This window comes from Bubalus kerabau, chromosome 4, assembly GCF_029407905.1.
Source record: "Bubalus kerabau isolate K-KA32 ecotype Philippines breed swamp buffalo chromosome 4, PCC_UOA_SB_1v2, whole genome shotgun sequence".
Taxonomy (NCBI): Eukaryota; Metazoa; Chordata; class Mammalia; order Artiodactyla; family Bovidae; genus Bubalus; species Bubalus kerabau.
Window position 1 is genome coordinate 162,445,114 of NC_073627.1, and position 17,500 is coordinate 162,462,613.

At 49.1% G+C, this 17,500-nt stretch overlaps 1 protein-coding gene across 1 annotated transcript in view; it reads left to right on the plus strand.

The window, feature by feature from the left end:
- The window catches only part of LOC129651032 (liprin-alpha-1-like), a 38,613-nt gene extending 23,377 nt beyond the window's left edge, over positions 1 to 15,236 (plus strand). The window contains 9 exon segments of the mRNA XM_055579761.1: positions 314 to 524; positions 2,764 to 2,793; positions 4,954 to 5,105; positions 5,956 to 6,149; positions 10,420 to 10,438; positions 14,755 to 14,792; positions 14,795 to 14,835; positions 14,947 to 14,983; positions 14,986 to 15,236. Coding sequence (XP_055435736.1) covers positions 314 to 524; positions 2,764 to 2,793; positions 4,954 to 5,105; positions 5,956 to 6,149; positions 10,420 to 10,438; positions 14,755 to 14,792; positions 14,795 to 14,835; positions 14,947 to 14,983; positions 14,986 to 15,236 — 973 coding nt within the window.
- Positions 15,237 to 17,500: the final 2,264 nt, after the last annotated feature.

The window sequence follows — 17,500 nt, forward strand, 5'->3', positions numbered from 1 at the left end:
GGGAAGGTAAAGGTTGTCAACTTCAGGTATCTCCTCACATGGAGAGAGTCGCCACCCAGACCCCATCAGAATGGTAGAGTAAATAAGTCAAATCAAACGTGAATGATCAGGGACCACTTTGTAAGACTCAATGATAAGTTATTTTAAGTTTGAGAAGATTCCAAAGAGGGAAAGTTGAACCTTTTTGCTGAGATGTTAATTGAGCAACTGTTCGTGGAATTTGCTAATCGTGACACAGAATGCAAGCCCAAATTTGTTGTCCAGACACATGCCTCTGGTGACAAATGCAGGTGGTGATTTTATTCTATTTTAGGTTGATCCAAGAAAAGGCCGAGGGGATTGAGAGCAGGGTGGGCAAGAGGAGCCCAAGTAACCTTCGTCGTTTTAAAACCTTGAATTCCCTCAACCTGAATCCCGCCTCCTCGCATGCCAGCTCCTTCCCGCCCAGCAGAGGGCGCTCCAAGCCCCGAAGGAGGCGGCGCAGGCTGGCGCGGAAAGTAGACAAGCTGGACATCAAGACTCTGGTATGTGTCTGTGCTTCTCTCCGAGCACACTGTTTTTCTTTTGTTTGTTTGTTTTTTCTCTTTTCACCCAGAAGAAAATCAGGTACATTTGCTACACTCAGAGGTCTAAGATTTTTAAAACTGCCTAGGCTTTCATCGGGCTTCCCTAGTGGCTCAGACAGTAAAGCATCTGTCTGCAATGCAGGAGACCCGGGTATGATCCCTGGGTTGGGAAGATCCCCTGGAGAAGGAAATGGCAGCCCACTCCAGTATCCTTGCCTGGAAAATCCCATGGACCGCAGAGCCTGGTAGGCCACTGTCCATGGGGTCGCCAAGAGTCGGACACAACTGAGCGAGATCATTCCATAATCGCACAGCGACAAATTAGTCTTGATATTTGGACCACCAGCTTAGCACGTCATCATGAACTCAGCCAGAGCCTGCCTCTGTAACGTTGGGCCTGGCCTGTGCTGGGACAACAGCAGCTGCAGGGAAGTTGCTGTTCTCAGGGAGCAGACTGCTTCGTGAGAGTAACCGTAGGCAGCTCTCACGGAGTGTGGAAACCGGGCAGCACATTTCCCACTGGGGATGCCTGGCTGCAGGGTGCAGGGCGTGCGGCGGGAACCAAACCAGGAATCTAAACTGGTCTGCTTGCTGATGGGCCTGGCCGTGCGCTCAGGCCAGCTCTGCGTGTGAAACCAGGTTAAAAGCCCGGTGCCCCAGGGCCCCAGGGAAGAGGTCAGGCTTCTTCACTCTTCCGAGTCTGAAAACGGGATGACGACCTAGGGCTTTTGGTGACAGAGTGTGCGGCTCTGAAGCACGTGTCCCAGCTTTCTTCCCTGCTTGCTTAGGTTTTGTGCATTGCTGTTTACCCATGAAATCAGGTTCACAACACTCTGCTTTGTCACTGCACTTGTATTGTCCCTTTTTTGGTGTTCCACCCACTTCATGTTAGCTGCATTGTTAGTCAGCATATCATTAAATTAAGTGTGAATCATTGTAGCGGTATGTGAAGTGGTAACTAGTCCATTGTGTGGTCTTTGGAGACACTGTTTTTCTAATTTGCATCATTGGCTAATTCGTTGATATTTAAAATTCTTTGACGATTTCTCTGTGGTTTCATGCTTGATTTCCTTCCGAGTATTTGTAAAAGAACAGTTGTGTATATTTTGTCCTGTTGTTGGAGTTCTCTGACGGTGCGTCTGCTTTCATCATTGGTTTTGATTTCCTGGCTCATCCTGTTGTCTGCTTAGTGGTTGTCAATTCAGAGCGCAGCTTCCCACCACTGCCCCCCCTCACCCCCGAGGCTGTAGTTTACCCATCCATCTCCCCTTCCCCGTCCTCCCACCTGCTCTGGTCATAGCAATGCTGTGGGTGCACTTAGTCGGGTTTGTGCTTTGTCTTCATGTCTCATTAAATGGTGTTTTTCCCCCAGAGCAGTAAGTTTGAATTAGCCTATCACTATGTACTTAGAAGCGTAATGTAGATGGATCCTCAACTACATATCATGTGTAATTCATAAATGAGATTATCCTTACCTATAGAAATGATCTTCTTAAGTGTAGAATTAATGGACTTTTGACACAATATCCTTTCTATGTTGGTGCTTGTATTTAAGACTATAAATCTCATCAGCTTTTGCACAGTTAATGTCTCTACTAGACTCTTTAAAAAACTATCTTCTCTGGTGAATAAAATGTAAAGACTGCACCTGCTATTATGCTAGCTTCCATTCTTACATATTTTCACAGGGCACCTGCTTTAATCAATTTATTTTGAGAAATTTTAAATCAAATTCTAGGTAAGCATTTTACATTAATATCCAATAGGTGGTTAGATTTGTTCAGTGTTAAAATAGGTATTATGGTAACTTCCTCATCAGTTAAATCACTATTTTAAAGTATAACATCTTTTTTATTAAGAGAAACTAACGTATAGAGAAGTTTGGCTGAGAAGAGACAACTGTTAAGGCCCTTTATTGTAGAGAATGCTGTGCTTTAATAAATCATGATGTTGTAATAGAATTGTATCTTCCTGAGTAATAATTTATAGTGTTTAGTAAATCTTGAATAGCTTATTTAATTTCTGTGGTCAAAAAAAATGTTCTGTTTCCAGTTACACGTTCTCTAAATCGTCATCTCACTTCTATGTTTGCCATCATTTTTGCTATACTGTGTTTGTCTATGCTGATTCTTGAAGTTTTAGTTTCAAAGTCACAATAAATCTGGTTTCTCTTCCTTTCTTTGCATGCATCTATCAGCCTAGTGATTTAAGGAAGCATTGTTGAAAGGTAAACTATTTAGTAATTTAGCATGCCTTTGTTTCTCTGTGAAGTATTAGAGAGTCCTTATCATTTTACGTGAATGAACACTGTGTGGTTATGTACTGGTGAAGAATTGACATTTTAATGGAAGTAATGAAACTCACCCACCACTTAAAATATGTTGATGGTTCTGTTGGAAATAGGTCATTCGTTGGGACCATTGTAACAGTTTGCCTATATCCCACTTGTTTGCCTTCTAATCATCTCATGCTTATTTATAGTAGATATAGTATTATTTATTACTTTTAAAATTTTCTTTACTTATTTTTTTGGCCATGCTGCACAGCTTATGGGATCTTAGTTCCCCAACCAGGGATCAGACTGGTGTCCCGACAGTGAAAATGCCAAGTCCTAATGTCTGGACTACCATGGAATCTCCGCTTAGAGTTTTTTAAAAACAAATGACTGACTCAGAGCCATAGATGTTAGATTTGGAGGAAGCCAATTTAATGATGGTGGGTAGCAGTGTGCAGGTGACTCTGTGCGCCAGGCACCGTGTCAAATGCTTTCCGAGTCTGTCATGTAATCCCGCAGACACCCAGGTGAGGTCCAGGCTGCTGTTATCCCCATTCAGCAGACATGGACACTGAGGCTTCGAGAGGCCGGGCACCGTGCCCAGGCTCGCACACCCAGTAGCAACTGTATAAGTGAGACCTGTCTGGACCCCGAAGGGGTTAATCTGTTCCCCACACTGTTGCCACCACTGTCTTTCCTGTCTTCAGACCCAGGACCAGCGGAAAAGCTGGGAGTCCAGGCGAGATCATTTTTTTTAATTAGTTTATTTTTTAATTGAAGGGTAATTGCTTTACAGAACTTTGTTCTTTTCTGTCAAACCTCAACATGAACCATCCATAGGTACAGATACATCCCTTCCCTTTTGAACCTCCCTCCCATCTCCCTCCCCATCCCACCCCTCTAGGTTGAAACCAATCAGTTCTTAGTGAAGACCTAGGACGGAGGAGCCTGGTAGGCTGCAGTCCATGGGGTCGCTACGAGCCGGACACGACTGAGCGATTTCACTTTCACTTTTCACTTTCATGCATTGCAGAAGGAAATGGCAACCCACTCCAGTGTTCTTGCCTGGAGAATCCCAGGGACGGGGGAGCCTGGTGGACTGATGTCTATGGGGTCACACAGAGTCGGACATGACTGAGGTGACTTAGGAGCAGCTTATCTATCCAGAGAAGGCAATGGCACCCCACTCCAGTACTCTTGCCTGGAAAATCCCATGGATGGAGGAGCCTGGAAGGCTGCAGTCCATGGGGTCGCTGAGGGTCAGACACGAATGAGCGACTTCACTTTCACTTTTCACTTTCATGCATTGGAGAAGGAAATGGCAACCCACTCCAGTGTTCTTGCCTGGAGAATCCCAGGGACGGGGGAGCCTGGTGGGCTGCCGTCTATGGGGTCACACAGAGTCGGACACGACTGAAGTGACTTAGCAGCAGCAGTTTACTTTATGTAAACCACAGTGAGCGAACTACACTCAAACTGCAAGTACTTCAGTGTGTAGCCCCCAGTCTGTATGTTACTGAGAAATACAAGCCAGACACATGGTGTTCGCATGGAGGGGTTAGGTACCTTTTCTGTACTTCACTTGCTGTCATGGGTTCAGTAACCTGCATCATCACTAAACATGATCTTGGGTGGTGATACAAGCTGTTTCCTTTTCTCCTTCAAACAGAAAGGTCTGGACGGCTTTGCTGAGAGGTTTCTTACTCTTGCTAGTAGTGCTCCTGAGCAGCATCTGGCGATGAACACAGTCCTTTCATCAGGGCAGTTCATGCCATGCAGGGTTTACAGTGCTGGCGTGGCTCCGCTGTCCTGCCTGTCGGGGCCATCTGGTCGCTGGATGCAAAGGAGGGCGGAGCCTGGCTGCAGGGAGGCTCCTGGCCAGGATCTCTGCACTCAGTAGGGTGCTCTCGCTGCCCCATGGCCCTGCTTCTCTTGAACAAGACAGTCCTTTAAGATGGCATTAAGCTAGAACAACACATTTTTTTGTACTTGGCGGATAGCATCGCTAATATGTTTTCAAATAAGTTTCTGGTTATAATGTAAAGCCTGTGTGATTGCCTTTTTTGACACAGTCTATCGTTAGCCAGTTTTACACTTACCTCACTCCCTCAGCTGCCACCTATACCAGAAGAGGTACAAGATGACAAGACCGCCATCAAATGTGAAGCCTCGACCCCCGCCTTGCTGCGGTTCCTTCGGCTAGACCGGCTGGACAGGGGGTCACAGCACAGAGCCAGCTACGAGGACATCAGGGACGCCCGCAAGTAAGGGGCCTGTGCGCCTCGTCGTTAGTCTCAGGAGCCCTGCGCCTCTTGTCTTCAAAGAGTTGCAAGGATGATGGTAAAGGAATCCCACTGGATTCGGTGCCTGTGTTTAGTGGTGAACTTCAGGTGCCGGGGTAGAAGAGTTCAGTGACCTCAGTGATTTTAAAAAACATCCGTCTCTATGTGTTGACTCCTGTGGGAGATTTCTTCCTGCTCTTGCTAGAGGTCTGCCCAGTCTGGGACGCGTTCCTGATGGTTATGGCTCCGTGCCTCTCGGATTTGTTCTTGAGGGTCCCTCCCTTTTTCTCAGGGGTCTCCTCTCAGGAGACTGTCTGTCACCTCCTGTGACTGACCCTGTCCTCATTCAGACCCCCACCTGCTGAGCTCCCGTCGTGAGCCAGGCAGCACTCGATGGAGGGCACATGTGGTCACCTGACCTGCAGCCCTGCGCACGGTGACCGTCACTCTCCTGCCACGGCCGGGGATGGTCACCCTGTGAGAGGCGGGGGGAACTGCCCAGAGCAGGGGAGCTCGCCTTCTCTGGGAGGGTCGTCACCTGCCAAGCAGCGACCCTGAGGGAGGGTTGGAGGGCCCTCTGCACCAGCTCGTCTGGAGTGAAGCCCTCCTCAGGGGAGAGCTCCAGGCAGAGAATCTCAGCTTCCCAGGGCCGTTGTTTGTGGCCGGAAGCCTGCATTGCTCGTGTGGAGTGTGGCTGGTGAAGCAGACTCCACTGTCTGCTGTGAGGTTGAGGCACGGGTGTTGCTGGGTGGCCAGTTCTATCAGTAGGTCTTGTGGAGGGGTGTGTGTTTGCACAAGGGCACCGGTTAAAGGTTGTTTTCTCTCCCCAAAGCTCAACAGGCTCTCAAGACAGCCCCGGGGGCAACCCCAGCAGCAGCCAGGACTCACTGCAGAAAGCCCCAAAGAAGAAGGGCATCAAGTCCTCCATCGGTCGTTTGTTTGGCAAGAAGGAGAAGGGCCGGCCTGGACACCCCGGCAAGGAGGCGCTAGGACCAGGTGGGTGCCTCACTGTTCAGAGGGAGGAGGGTCTGCATGCGTGTCTCTTCTGTGTCTCCCCCACTGTCCCCACGAGGCTCCTGTCACTCACGCTGGGTGTCCTCCTGGGAGGAGCAGAGGAGGCGTCTGTCTTCTTTAGGGTCCGAGATGATTGGATCAGTTGATGAATGGATGTGTGGATGGATGGAAGAATTAAGAGTTAAAGGATGGGTGGATTAGTGAGTGGATGGATGGATGAACAGATGGCTAGCCAGATGGGTGGATGAACAGAGCACGGAATGAATATTGCAGATGTTTATACTGCAGTGCTAGAAACATACTCTACGAAATGGATTGAGTAGGAGCTGGGCAATGAGTGTTTCCTGCAGAACAGTGACAAGTGTTTGGAAACGGCCTAAGGGCTCATCAGTGAGGGGTGAGGTAAAATCTGTGGACACCCCACAAGGAACAGCACCCTCTTCTTCCTGCCACTTTCCCCATCCCCAGGAGCTCATCATGGGTTCTGCCCATGCCCCCTACTCCATCCCACAGCCACACAGGTCCTCCTGGCATCTCCTCATCACACAGTGTTATCAGGCCCCCATCTCACTCGGCTTCATCTCCTGAAGGACAGGGTATGTTCCTGCCTCTTCAGCCAGAGATTTGTTGAGTGTCTTGTTTGTGCTGGGTGTAGGATGTATAGGGGTAAGTAAAACAGATATGGTCTGGAGCACAGTTAAGTGAGAAGACAGAAAAAGCAGATTATTAAATGCTCTCCTTATTATTAATAAATATGACGCTGAGATGGATGGTGCATTGATTATATACCAGATGCTGTGTGTGCCCCTTACCAAACAGGTGCTGCCACCTCCCTATTTACAGAGGAGGAGACAGTGATGGTCATGCGGTTAGGGAGTGGTGAGGGCAGGTTCACACCCATGCAGTGTGACCATGCACTTTGCCGAGCCCCAGCCACCTCTCTGGTGGATGCAACAGGAATGAGATGGTTCTATGGCATCACTGATTCGATGGACATGAGTTTGAGCAAACTCCAGGAGATAGTAAATTACAGGAAAGCCTGGAGTGTTGCAGTCCACGGAGTGGCAAAGAGTCGGACACAACTGAGCGACTGAACTAAAACCTGAGTGTGTGCTGAACTGCTTCAGTCGTGTCTGACTCTCTGTGACCCCAGGGACTGTAGCCCACTAGCTCCTCTGTCTATGGGATTCTCCAGGCAAGAAGACGAGTGGGTTGCCATGCCCTCCTCCAGGGGAATCAAACCCCATCTCTTGTTATCTCTTGCAGTGGCAGGCAGGATCTTTACCACTAGAACCACCTGGAAAGCCCCAGTGAACGCTGACAACTAGGAAATGCAGAAAATAAGGGCTGCTCCTAAGTTAGAAGAGCAGCAAGCACAGATTGTAAAGAGGAAAACACACGATGACCGACAACAGTGCTGACAGAAACAAGCAGGGATGCGTTCACCCACATCAAGAAAATGCGCCCTTCGGAAGAGGAGCCCTTGGAGGGACAGTTGGAACCGGAATGGAACCGGAATGAAAACCGAGGCCATGGTCAGCAGAGCCCACTCACACGGCCCGAGTGAGCTTTCTGCGTCCCCAGAGCTGCTGGTGGTAACATCTGGGCGCTGAGGCCGGGCAACGTCCCCGAGTGAGCTAAGGCATCCCTGCTCTCCTTCCAGTGCTGCTGCGGGGCCCTCTGTGGGCGGCCACCCTCATCCCCTGCTCTGCCACCCGCTGGGGCCCGACTGTTCCCCTGGGATCCTTTCAGCCCTTGAGCTTGTGTGTTCCCAGCCCTCTGCCACACCAGACCGGGACTCAACTCAGGACTTGGGCTTGAGATATCGAGGAGACCGTGAATCTGGAAGGACACAGCCCTGGGGCCCTCGAGTGACCACGTGAGAGAGCTGGAGAGCAAAGCCCCCTCAGGGAGGAAGCAGAGCTTTGAAACGTGCCCACACCCACCGCTGCTTCCGGCACAAGTGCCTCTTCTTTGCCTCTCTTTGGCCTGAAACAGGCCCCAGCTGCTACTGTTGTTCCGCAGGTGATTCCTAAAGATGCACCTCCTGCAAGAGCTATCGTCCTGCTGCTCTGGGGCTGCCTAAGTGTGCTCAGGAGTGTCAGACAAGTGGGGCTGCCACGCCTGATGCTGGGGAAGGGCCTGATGCTGGGGGAGTGCCTGATGCTGGACTAGGGCCTGATATTGGGGGAGGGCCTGATGCGGGACTAGGGTCTGATGCTGGGGGAAGGTCTGATGCTGGACTAGGGCCTGATGCTGGAGGAGGGCCTGATGCTGGACTAAGGCCTGATGCTGGGGGAGGTCCTGATCCTGGACTAGGGCCTGATGCTGGGGGCAAACGTCTGATGCTGGCGGGAGGTGTGATGATGGTGGGCAGCCTGCTCCCAGATGTACACAGAGTTGTGATTATAAATATGAGAAATGTTTTTTCATACTTTCCTGACCACCTTGCTATGTTCTTTTTTTCTGAAGCATAATTGCTGTGCAATATCGATTTGATTTCTGCCATACATCAACATGAATTAGCCATAGGTGTACATATATCCCCTCCCTCTTGAATCTCCCTCCCACCTCCCTTTGCTACATTCTTGTTTCTATGGATATATGAATAATAAAGACTGTTGACTAAAATAACATAAAAAGCTCCCACACACAAGCATGCACACGCACACTCCCTAGTGCATCATTCGGGTCCGCGTCAGGGTTGCCCTCGGCCACCCCGCCCTGGGATCCACGGTGAGCCTTGACACCTGCACTTTGTTCCCACCCTCGGCCCGCTGCCCACGCCTCAGCAGCAGAGGGGCCCTGTCCCCACGGATGCTGAAGTGATGAAGCCTCTTGTCTCCGGAGCCAAGGGTACGAACACCTAGTCGGTCGTCCTTTGGGGACACCTATACTTCCGCCTTCTAGCCTTTCCATTGTATCCATCCGTTTCTCTTAACAGAATGTCCGTGTGATGACACGGGCTCCCATTACCAGCTCTGGTCTGTTCTCATTGAGAGTACAGCTTACCCTCGGCACTCTCTATTGGCAGCGGGAAATTTTGCTCCAGTACTTTATTGAAGCAGTGAGTGCAGTGAAGTCGCTCAGTCGTGTCCGACTCTTTGCCACCCCGTGGACTGTAGCCCGCCAGGCTCCTCTGTCCATGGGATTCTCCAGACAAGAATGCTGGAGTGGGTTGCCATTTCCTTCTTTAGGGGATCTTCCCAACCCAGGGATCGAACACGGGTCCCCGGCATTGCAGGCAGACGCTTCATCCTCTGAGCCACCAGGGAAGCTCTGACTTTATTGAAAGAAAGCAATAAATAATACTGTGATAAAAAATAGTTCAAAAGTAGACTGGACATACTTTGTCACATATTCAGGAAGATCACAAAAGATTAATAGAAAAACAGAATGGTAACAATGAATTGTACAAGGAAATTAAAGGCAGAACCCACATGTAGAGAGACATGCTGTCTCTGTCTACCGAGATATCAGCTGCATAAGGCAGCATCATCTGAACGCATCTCTTACTAGCTTCTTTAATGTGCTGCCGAAAAAGTAAAAGTTACCTTTGCTACTTAAACTATCCAAAATGGCTATGTCATCAAAATCTAAAAATGTACCCCTAGGTCCATTCTTTAAACATGTTTACAAACAGATGTAAAAAGATGATTTACGTAAGAAAAATAAGGCCTTTGTCAGAGCTGCACTCTGCTGTCTGTCTGTCTGGGATGTGGCGCCCTCAGTGTTCAGCTCGATGGCTCCGCAGCGGGTGCAGGGCACCGCGGTTGGTCCTCGAAGAGTCTCACTGGAGGCGAGGGATCCAGGTCCACAGAGACTAGGTTACAGGAGAGATTTTCATAGTCTTCTTCTAGTCATCCTTTCAGCCCAAATTTCATTAGAAGCTCACATTTAACACCCAGTACTTTTAAATCGCTTCACACTGCAGACAAAAAGCATGTCTTCCTAGAAAAAAAAGTACAGTTTAAGTCAGTCGTTAAAATACAACAATTGGTTGAAATTAAGTTCGCTCATTTCAGAGTGATTGTTGGACAGCTTGGTTACATTCTGGAAGGATAATGCACACCGCGTCATGATGATTTTACAATCGCAGTAAAACCCCTTCTCTCATGGTTTAACATTTAAAAATTAAACAAGAATAATTACAATAAATGCATCATTTACAAAAGCCCTATATTTGTTCATAGGATTTATACAGACAAGCATTACAGTACATTCATTTGAAAGACTAAAATCAGGTATCAGAACATGAACTGATCTGAAAGGAGATTCATAGCCCGGATATACAAGAAAAAGTAAGTATATAAATGAAGTCATAAGTTTACATAAATATAAGAAACATTAAATTTTAAAATATTTTCTCTGTGGTATTCATGAATTTTTCACTAATTAAAAACTCTGTAATAAAATATCTTAGGGTCCATATAACAAGTATTCACAGATTAAAGATTGCATTGAGTTCAAAATGTAGTCTTTGTTGTATTCTGGACGCTGTATAATCGCCTGCAGAATTAGTGCAGGTAAACTGGAAACAAACAGACGAGTCAGTCCAGGGACGGCGGCTGGTGCCGGAGCCCCTGCCCCTTCAGACACCCCACCCCCACCCCATTCTGGGCTTCAGCTGCTTTGAGAATCCAGAGAAACACGAAGGACCAAGCAGATCAAGGAGAGAACTCTGTGGCTGACTTTATTCTGACATATAGCTAAAAGCTGCTGGTAAAAAAACTTAAAACTCAATTCAGCTTTCCAGCTGAGCCGTGAACAGGACAGAGCAGACAGCCTCGTGCTCTCAGAGTGGCTGGAGCAGGGCTGGGCTCCCGGGCTGGACCCACCAGAGGACCACCCAGAGCAGCACCTGCAAGGGACGGTGGCCCCTCAGCGGCAGCCGACCCCCAAATGCTGGTGCACTTCAGTGTTAAACACTGGCCTCCGGACGGAGAGGCCCAGGGCAGGGCAGCCTCGTGAACCCTGATGCTCTGGGCCCTGTTCCCTCTGAGAACGTGCACGCAGGGCGTGGCCAGCAGCACTGCCACTGTGGGAGGGACACCCGTGTGCATGGACGCGAGGGAGACTCGGGCCGTGCTCTGACTACTCCGGCGGCAGCCAGGTGCCAAGGTCATGTTCTCTGCTGCTGAGGGCTCTCCCGGGCTGACCTCCGGAGACCCGCTGACCCTCCAGTCCTAGGGTGTCGCCTCCATGCCCTTGCGGGACCAGGCCAGCCTGTACTCACCCCGAAACTCAGCAGGAGTAAGTCCTGACTGTAGCAGAATCCAGCCTCTGCGTTCCCGCCACGCTTCCTGGTCCCAAGAGTGCGGGAGGAAGCGTGCAAACACAGACTGCGGGTAGTCGTGGAACGTCACATGGGGCACAAGGACACTCACACTCACACCCGCAGCAGCGCTCACTCCTACTGAGGGTCTGGGGAAACTTTTAGAGGGTGGATGAGGCGGAGAGAGTGAGCCTGGGGGCTGACACGTGGGGGTCCCTGCCACCTGGGGGGGCGGGGTGGTCACACTAGAGCAGCACCGGCACATTCGATGACAGAAACGCCATCATGGGGACAGCTATTCCACGTGACCAGCTAGCTGCCAGTCTCTCCTGAGACCTCCAGATTCACAGAGCTCCAGATTCACATATTCGACACAGTCTATTGTTACCCAGTTTTACACTTACCTCATTCCCTCAGCTGCCAGCTTTACGGGAAGAGGTACGAGATGACAAGACCACCATCAAATGTGAAACCTCGACCCCCACCTCTCTGCGGTCCCTTCGGCTGGACCGGCTGCAGACGGGGTGCTGTGCACGGCCAGCCACGGGGACCTGAGGGACGCCCGCAAGTAAGGAGCCTGTGCGCCTCGTCGTCAGTTTCAGGAGCCCTGTGCCTCTTGAAAGTGATGGTAGGATAATTTTAAAGGAATCCCAGTGGATTTGGTGCCTGTGTCTAGGGGTGTGTGTGTGCGTGTGTGTGTTTTCTGGTAGGCAGGTTTCTCTGGATCTGGTGTTAAGGTGGATGTCTAACTCTGTGTGTGTGTGCGCACATGCACAAGTGGGTTGTTCTTTGCTCTGTTGCTACACGTGGCAAACTCTAGGAGGTTCTGGTGGCTTCATAGGGAACAATTCAAAGTACGAAGATTTTCTGACCACAGAGGATAATCTTAGTTCTGTCAGTCAACCAGAGACAACATTGACTCAGGGAAAATGCCTTATCTATAAAACGTGAAAAAATGTTTTAATATTCCAGAAAAAAAATCACTTGAATATAGTTTAACATTTTTGGCATTATAGATGTGAGAATCAGTTTGTTTCTCAAAACTATTTTCTTTCTATTAAGCCCAATTTGTCTCAAAGTTATTCTTTTAATTGCTAAATGTACACAGCCAACGCATCCACTTTCAGAGCATTTTTGAGGGTTGGTGAATCTCAGATTTTCACGTTGTGTGGAAACTCGCAGGGAGAGCACTGCAGGCTCACCAGGTGCTGGACACGCTCCGTGAGGAAGGGAGGCCGAGGCCGCGGGACCGTCCGCATCCCTGTTGGTCATCGCAGTGTCCCGGGCGTGCGGGGACTCCCCTCAGGCATCACGTACCTCCTGCTCCAAATGCTGTCTTTCCTCTTCCCCGTGGTGGACACTGTCACGCGCCAGCTCCAGGGGAAGCCGAGTCAGCAGGTGTGCTGAGCTGTGTGTGTCCTGAAGCCTCCCCGTGGGGCTCGTCCCCAGCTCCAGGCTCTGAGCTGAGCAGCGCTGCAGGAGTGGGGCATGGTGTTGGTGAAGGGGAGCCCAGCGAACCCTCGTAGGAGGTGCTGGGCTGTGTGGACGGTCAGTCTCTGAAAACAAGGCCACACCTGTTGTCTGGGTGGTGCCACGTGTGTAGCATTTGATGGGAAGAAGCTCACACAGCCATCTTGTTAGGAAAGACAGCTTGACCGTGGTGCTCATGTCCTGCTTTAAAGTGCCCGTTGTCATCCACAGATGGTGTGGCTTTCTCTCGGGCGTGTCTGTTCCCCATAGAATTCACGGTATTTCCGAATGTCTTTCTCCTGTGACTCTAACTTTAAGGCAAGGAAGCATGCCACGTCAGTTGACTGCTAAGCAAGTGTTTTGACGAATTGTACTTGGGGTCTCAAATTTGACCCTCGAGGGGGCAGAGGAGGTCTGAGCTAAGTAGCCCCGCAGGGTGGCCCGAGCAGGGTCACCACAGCGTTCCACAGAGCAGGTAGCCCCCCAGGCTCGTCTCTGAAGCTGTCTCTGTAAAGCTAGGTTTCAGCTGAGAGTGAGCCGGTGACAGCAGAGTGATGCAATATCCTATAGCCGAGGAAGGAAATAAACCCCAGCAGAAGCCAAGCGAGTCTTCCATTTGCTTCTGGATGGTGGTTGTGGTTGGGACGCAAACTCCAGGCACGTGATACATGCCTTGTTCCCCTGGGATATGGGAATTTAAAAAGTTTGCCTTTTTAAAAAACTCTCCCTGAGCTATTAAGGGGCTTCCCTGGTAGCTCAGACGGTAAAGCATCTGCCTTCACCGATGTGGCAAACCTGGGTTTGATCCCTGGGAGATCCAAGATCCCCTGGAGAAGGAAATGGTAACTAACCCACTCTAGTACTCTTGCCTGGAAAATTCCATGGGTGGAGGAGCCTGCTAGGCTACAGTCCATGGGGTTGCAAAAAGTTGGGCAGGACTGAGTGAATTCACTTTCACTTTCACTTCTTGAGCTATTAAGATACCTGTTGTGTTTTCTGGTATAATTATTCCTAGAAAACAGAATATTTACTATTCTAGGAAACTTAAGGTTGACTTAAAGGAACAGTTACTTGAAATTTGATGTGAACCATTTCGAGCTTTAACCATACATAGACTTCACAATCTTAAGTAAAGTCTAATGCCATTTGAGTGTATTGAAAAGCCACTGTGTATCTTTAGGGAATTCCCTAGCAGTCCAATAGCTAGGACTCTGCACTTCCACTGCATGGGGCCTGGGGTTTGATCCCTGGTTGGAGAACTAGGGTCCCACAAGCCACGCAGGGGCCTAGTCAAAAAAGAATGACCAGTATCTTAATTTAGCACATAGCTAATTAGCTGAACAGCAGTGTAGGATAGAAACAGCCCCCATCCACCCCTCTCCTTGCTTGCTGTGTTAGAGTGTTCTGTGTTGAAAGTCTGCGCTGCTCTTTGTGTGTCTGGTGTGAAATGCTGTGCATCCCTGAAGCTCTCTCAGGGACAGGTTCCTCTGCTCAGACCCCGGTGTGGTTTCTTCTTCTATGTATCTGTCCTCCCTGTTTAGAAAGGGAAGAGTGGATGTTTTTCCTTGACTACCCTCCTCCCTTGGATGTGCAGACTTCTGAATCCTTTAAGGTTGGCAATAACTCTTTCATCGGGAAGGATGTGATTCTATAAGGAATTGCGGGGACTCATTCAGCATTTCATGACTCAGGGTTCTTTGTAATATGTCTGAACTCTCATTAAGTAGATGGCTTAGAAGATTAAAGGAAAATGATGAGATGCATACTATTTCACTTTTGCAAATTTATAAAGAGAATAAATACTTAGGTTAACTTGTTTTATACCCGTGTGTAGTAGTGATTCTTGAATTTTGAATGTTTCGTTACTTGTAGGCATGAGTTGCTGGAGGAAGCCTGGAGACAAGGCGTGCCTTCGCACAGTGGGACGGGCCAACTGTTGTGGTCTGGCTGGAGGTGTGTATGCGCCCCCCCACCCCCACCCGCACCCGCACCCCCGTCCTGGGCCCCGTGTGTCAGTCCCTCCACAGCCATGCATAACCTCTTGCCTCCTGTCTCCCGTCCCAGTTCTGAGTCGGGATGCCAGCCTGGTACGTGGCTGCTTGCGAGCCAACGTGAAGAGCGGCGTCATCGTGCCTCCCCTTTTGGACACGGAGATCCAGCGTGAGATCGGCATCAGCAACCCGCTGCACCTGCTGAAGCTGCGGCTGGCGATCCAGGAGATCATGTCCCTGACCGGCCCCTCCGCCCCTCCCACGTCCAGAACGGTGCACCTCCCTCCTTCCGTAGGGAGAGTTCGCGCCCCGTTTGTGTCGCTTCCGGGGTTCTCTATACAGATGTCCACTGTTCCAGATTAAATAAGGTTCTAGCATTCAAAACCATGACAGCTTTTCATTTGCGGCAGTTGTGTTGTTAAAAGATAGATGATTGAATACTTCAGACAGATCATCTTTGTAGCAGATGGGCTGCAGCGGCAGTGTAATAGAGAAACGGGAGCTTTTAAAAACATGAAAAAGGGACTTCTGCAAACGTGAAAATTGTAAAAAAAAAAAAAAAGGAAGTTTTTGAAAATGTATTAAAAGAAATGTAAATATAAATGTCAAGAAAGTGAAAGAGAAAAGGCTTAGCCCCCAGGCTGCATTGTTTTTCCCTCATTTGACTTGTCAGGCCTGTCCTCTTCAGCAGATTCCTTTTCAGGAGCTGTAGACCCTGGGCTCTCAGGGTTTAAGAGTCCGTACATCCGCCAGGTCACACCAAGTCGTATCGTGCTCATCCAAGTTTCCTCCACGTGGGAAGACCTTGAAAGTCCTGTAAGAGGGTCCTCCTAGTTGGAAAAATGAAAACGAATCTGGTGGAAACGTGGATTGTTGCCAGGAGATCAGGGCCGGCCAGCTCCTCATTTCTCGAGTGCAGACTCAGGACACAGCTCAGTCCCCACGCTTGGTGTGTCCACTCTGGAGAGGAACCCTGGTGAGGAGACGTGACCTCCCAGAGGTACCTGCCCTGAGGAGCAGGTGGAGCCTGACTCAGGCTCACGGTTATTTTACACAAAAAGCGTGAAGGCTTTCTCGTCCGTTTGTCTTCCTTGTTTCTAAGTGTGAGCGTGAGGGTGGTCAATCACCCCGCGCTGATGCGCTTGTTCCTAGAGTATCTGCTCTGCTCTCTGTGCCCGAGGGTTCACCAGAGCCACCTTTTTAGAAATGAAGGTGCTGAGGGTTCCCCGGAGGTTTTATTAAAGTATCTCAGTAAAGGGAGCTTCTTATGAGTTGAGTTTAACAGGTGGTGAACTCAAGCAGCACCCCCGTGAGGATGGGGTTGGGGGTGGGGCATGCGAAGAATCCTGATGAGCTCCTGGGGATGGGGAAGGTGGCAGGAAGGAGGGGGAGGGCTGTTCCTTGTGGGGTATCCACAGATTGTACCTCCCCGCTCACTGATGAGCACTTAGGCCGTTTCCAAACACTTGTCACTGTTCTGGGGAAAACAATTATTGCCCAGCTCCTACTCAATTTTGTAGAGTATGTTTCTAGAATTGGAGTGTAAACATCTGCTTTATTCATTCCATCCTCCGTTCATCCACCCTTCCAGCCAGCCAGCCATCTGTTCATCTATCCATCCACTCACTAATCCATCCATCCATCCACTCAGTAATTCATCCATCCATCCATCCACCCATCCATGCATCCACCTGTCCATCCAGTCAGCCAGTCATCTGTCCAGCCATCTATCTACTCACTAATCCATTCATCCACTCCTCCATCCATCTTCCATCTGTCTATCAATCCATCCATCTATCCAACCACCCATCCATCCATCCACCCATCAACTCATTAATCCATCCAATCATCTGTTCATTTATCCATTTATCTGTTCATTTATCCATCCATCCATCTATACAAACTTCCTCCCTCCCTCCCCCAATCCTTTCCTTCCATCCTTCGTTCCTCAGTAGAACTTTACGATTTTGTGCATATTGGTATTTTATTCCTCTTAAGTTTAATCATAGAGTATTTCTATTTCTCCCAGCACCTTGCTTTTTTGGATTGCATCCTTTCTCCGCTGCAGTTTCCAGCAGGTACACTGATTCTTTTGCCAACAATAACTCTGGAGAGTTGTTAGCATCTGACTCCCTGACAGAGCTGTTCTATTATCACCATGTTTCAGCTGATACTTTTGAGTTTTTCAGGTAGGCCATCATATCATCTTCAATCAGTGGCTATTTTATTTCCCTCTTTCAGCAACTACAATTATTATTGACTTTTCTTGTCTGATAGCACATTCTAGAACTTTCAGAGCATTGATAATTTGCAGAGGTGATCACAACATCCTTGACTTGTCCCTGACTTTAATGAGACCACTAGTAACACATCACTATTCAGTGCGATTTTGGCCCTTGGCTTGAAATAGATCTTTCTAACTCTGTTTCAAAGCTGTCTTTTTTGCTTTTAAAGAGTTTTTAGCAGGAAGATGTTCAGTTCTATCCAGTGAAGTGGGAGACAGAGGATGAGATGGTCAGGTTGCATCACAGACTCAATGGACATGAGTTTGAGCAAACTCCAGGAGATAGTGAAGGACAGGGAAGCCTGGGGTGCTGCAGTTCATGGGGTTGCAAAGAGTAAGACAC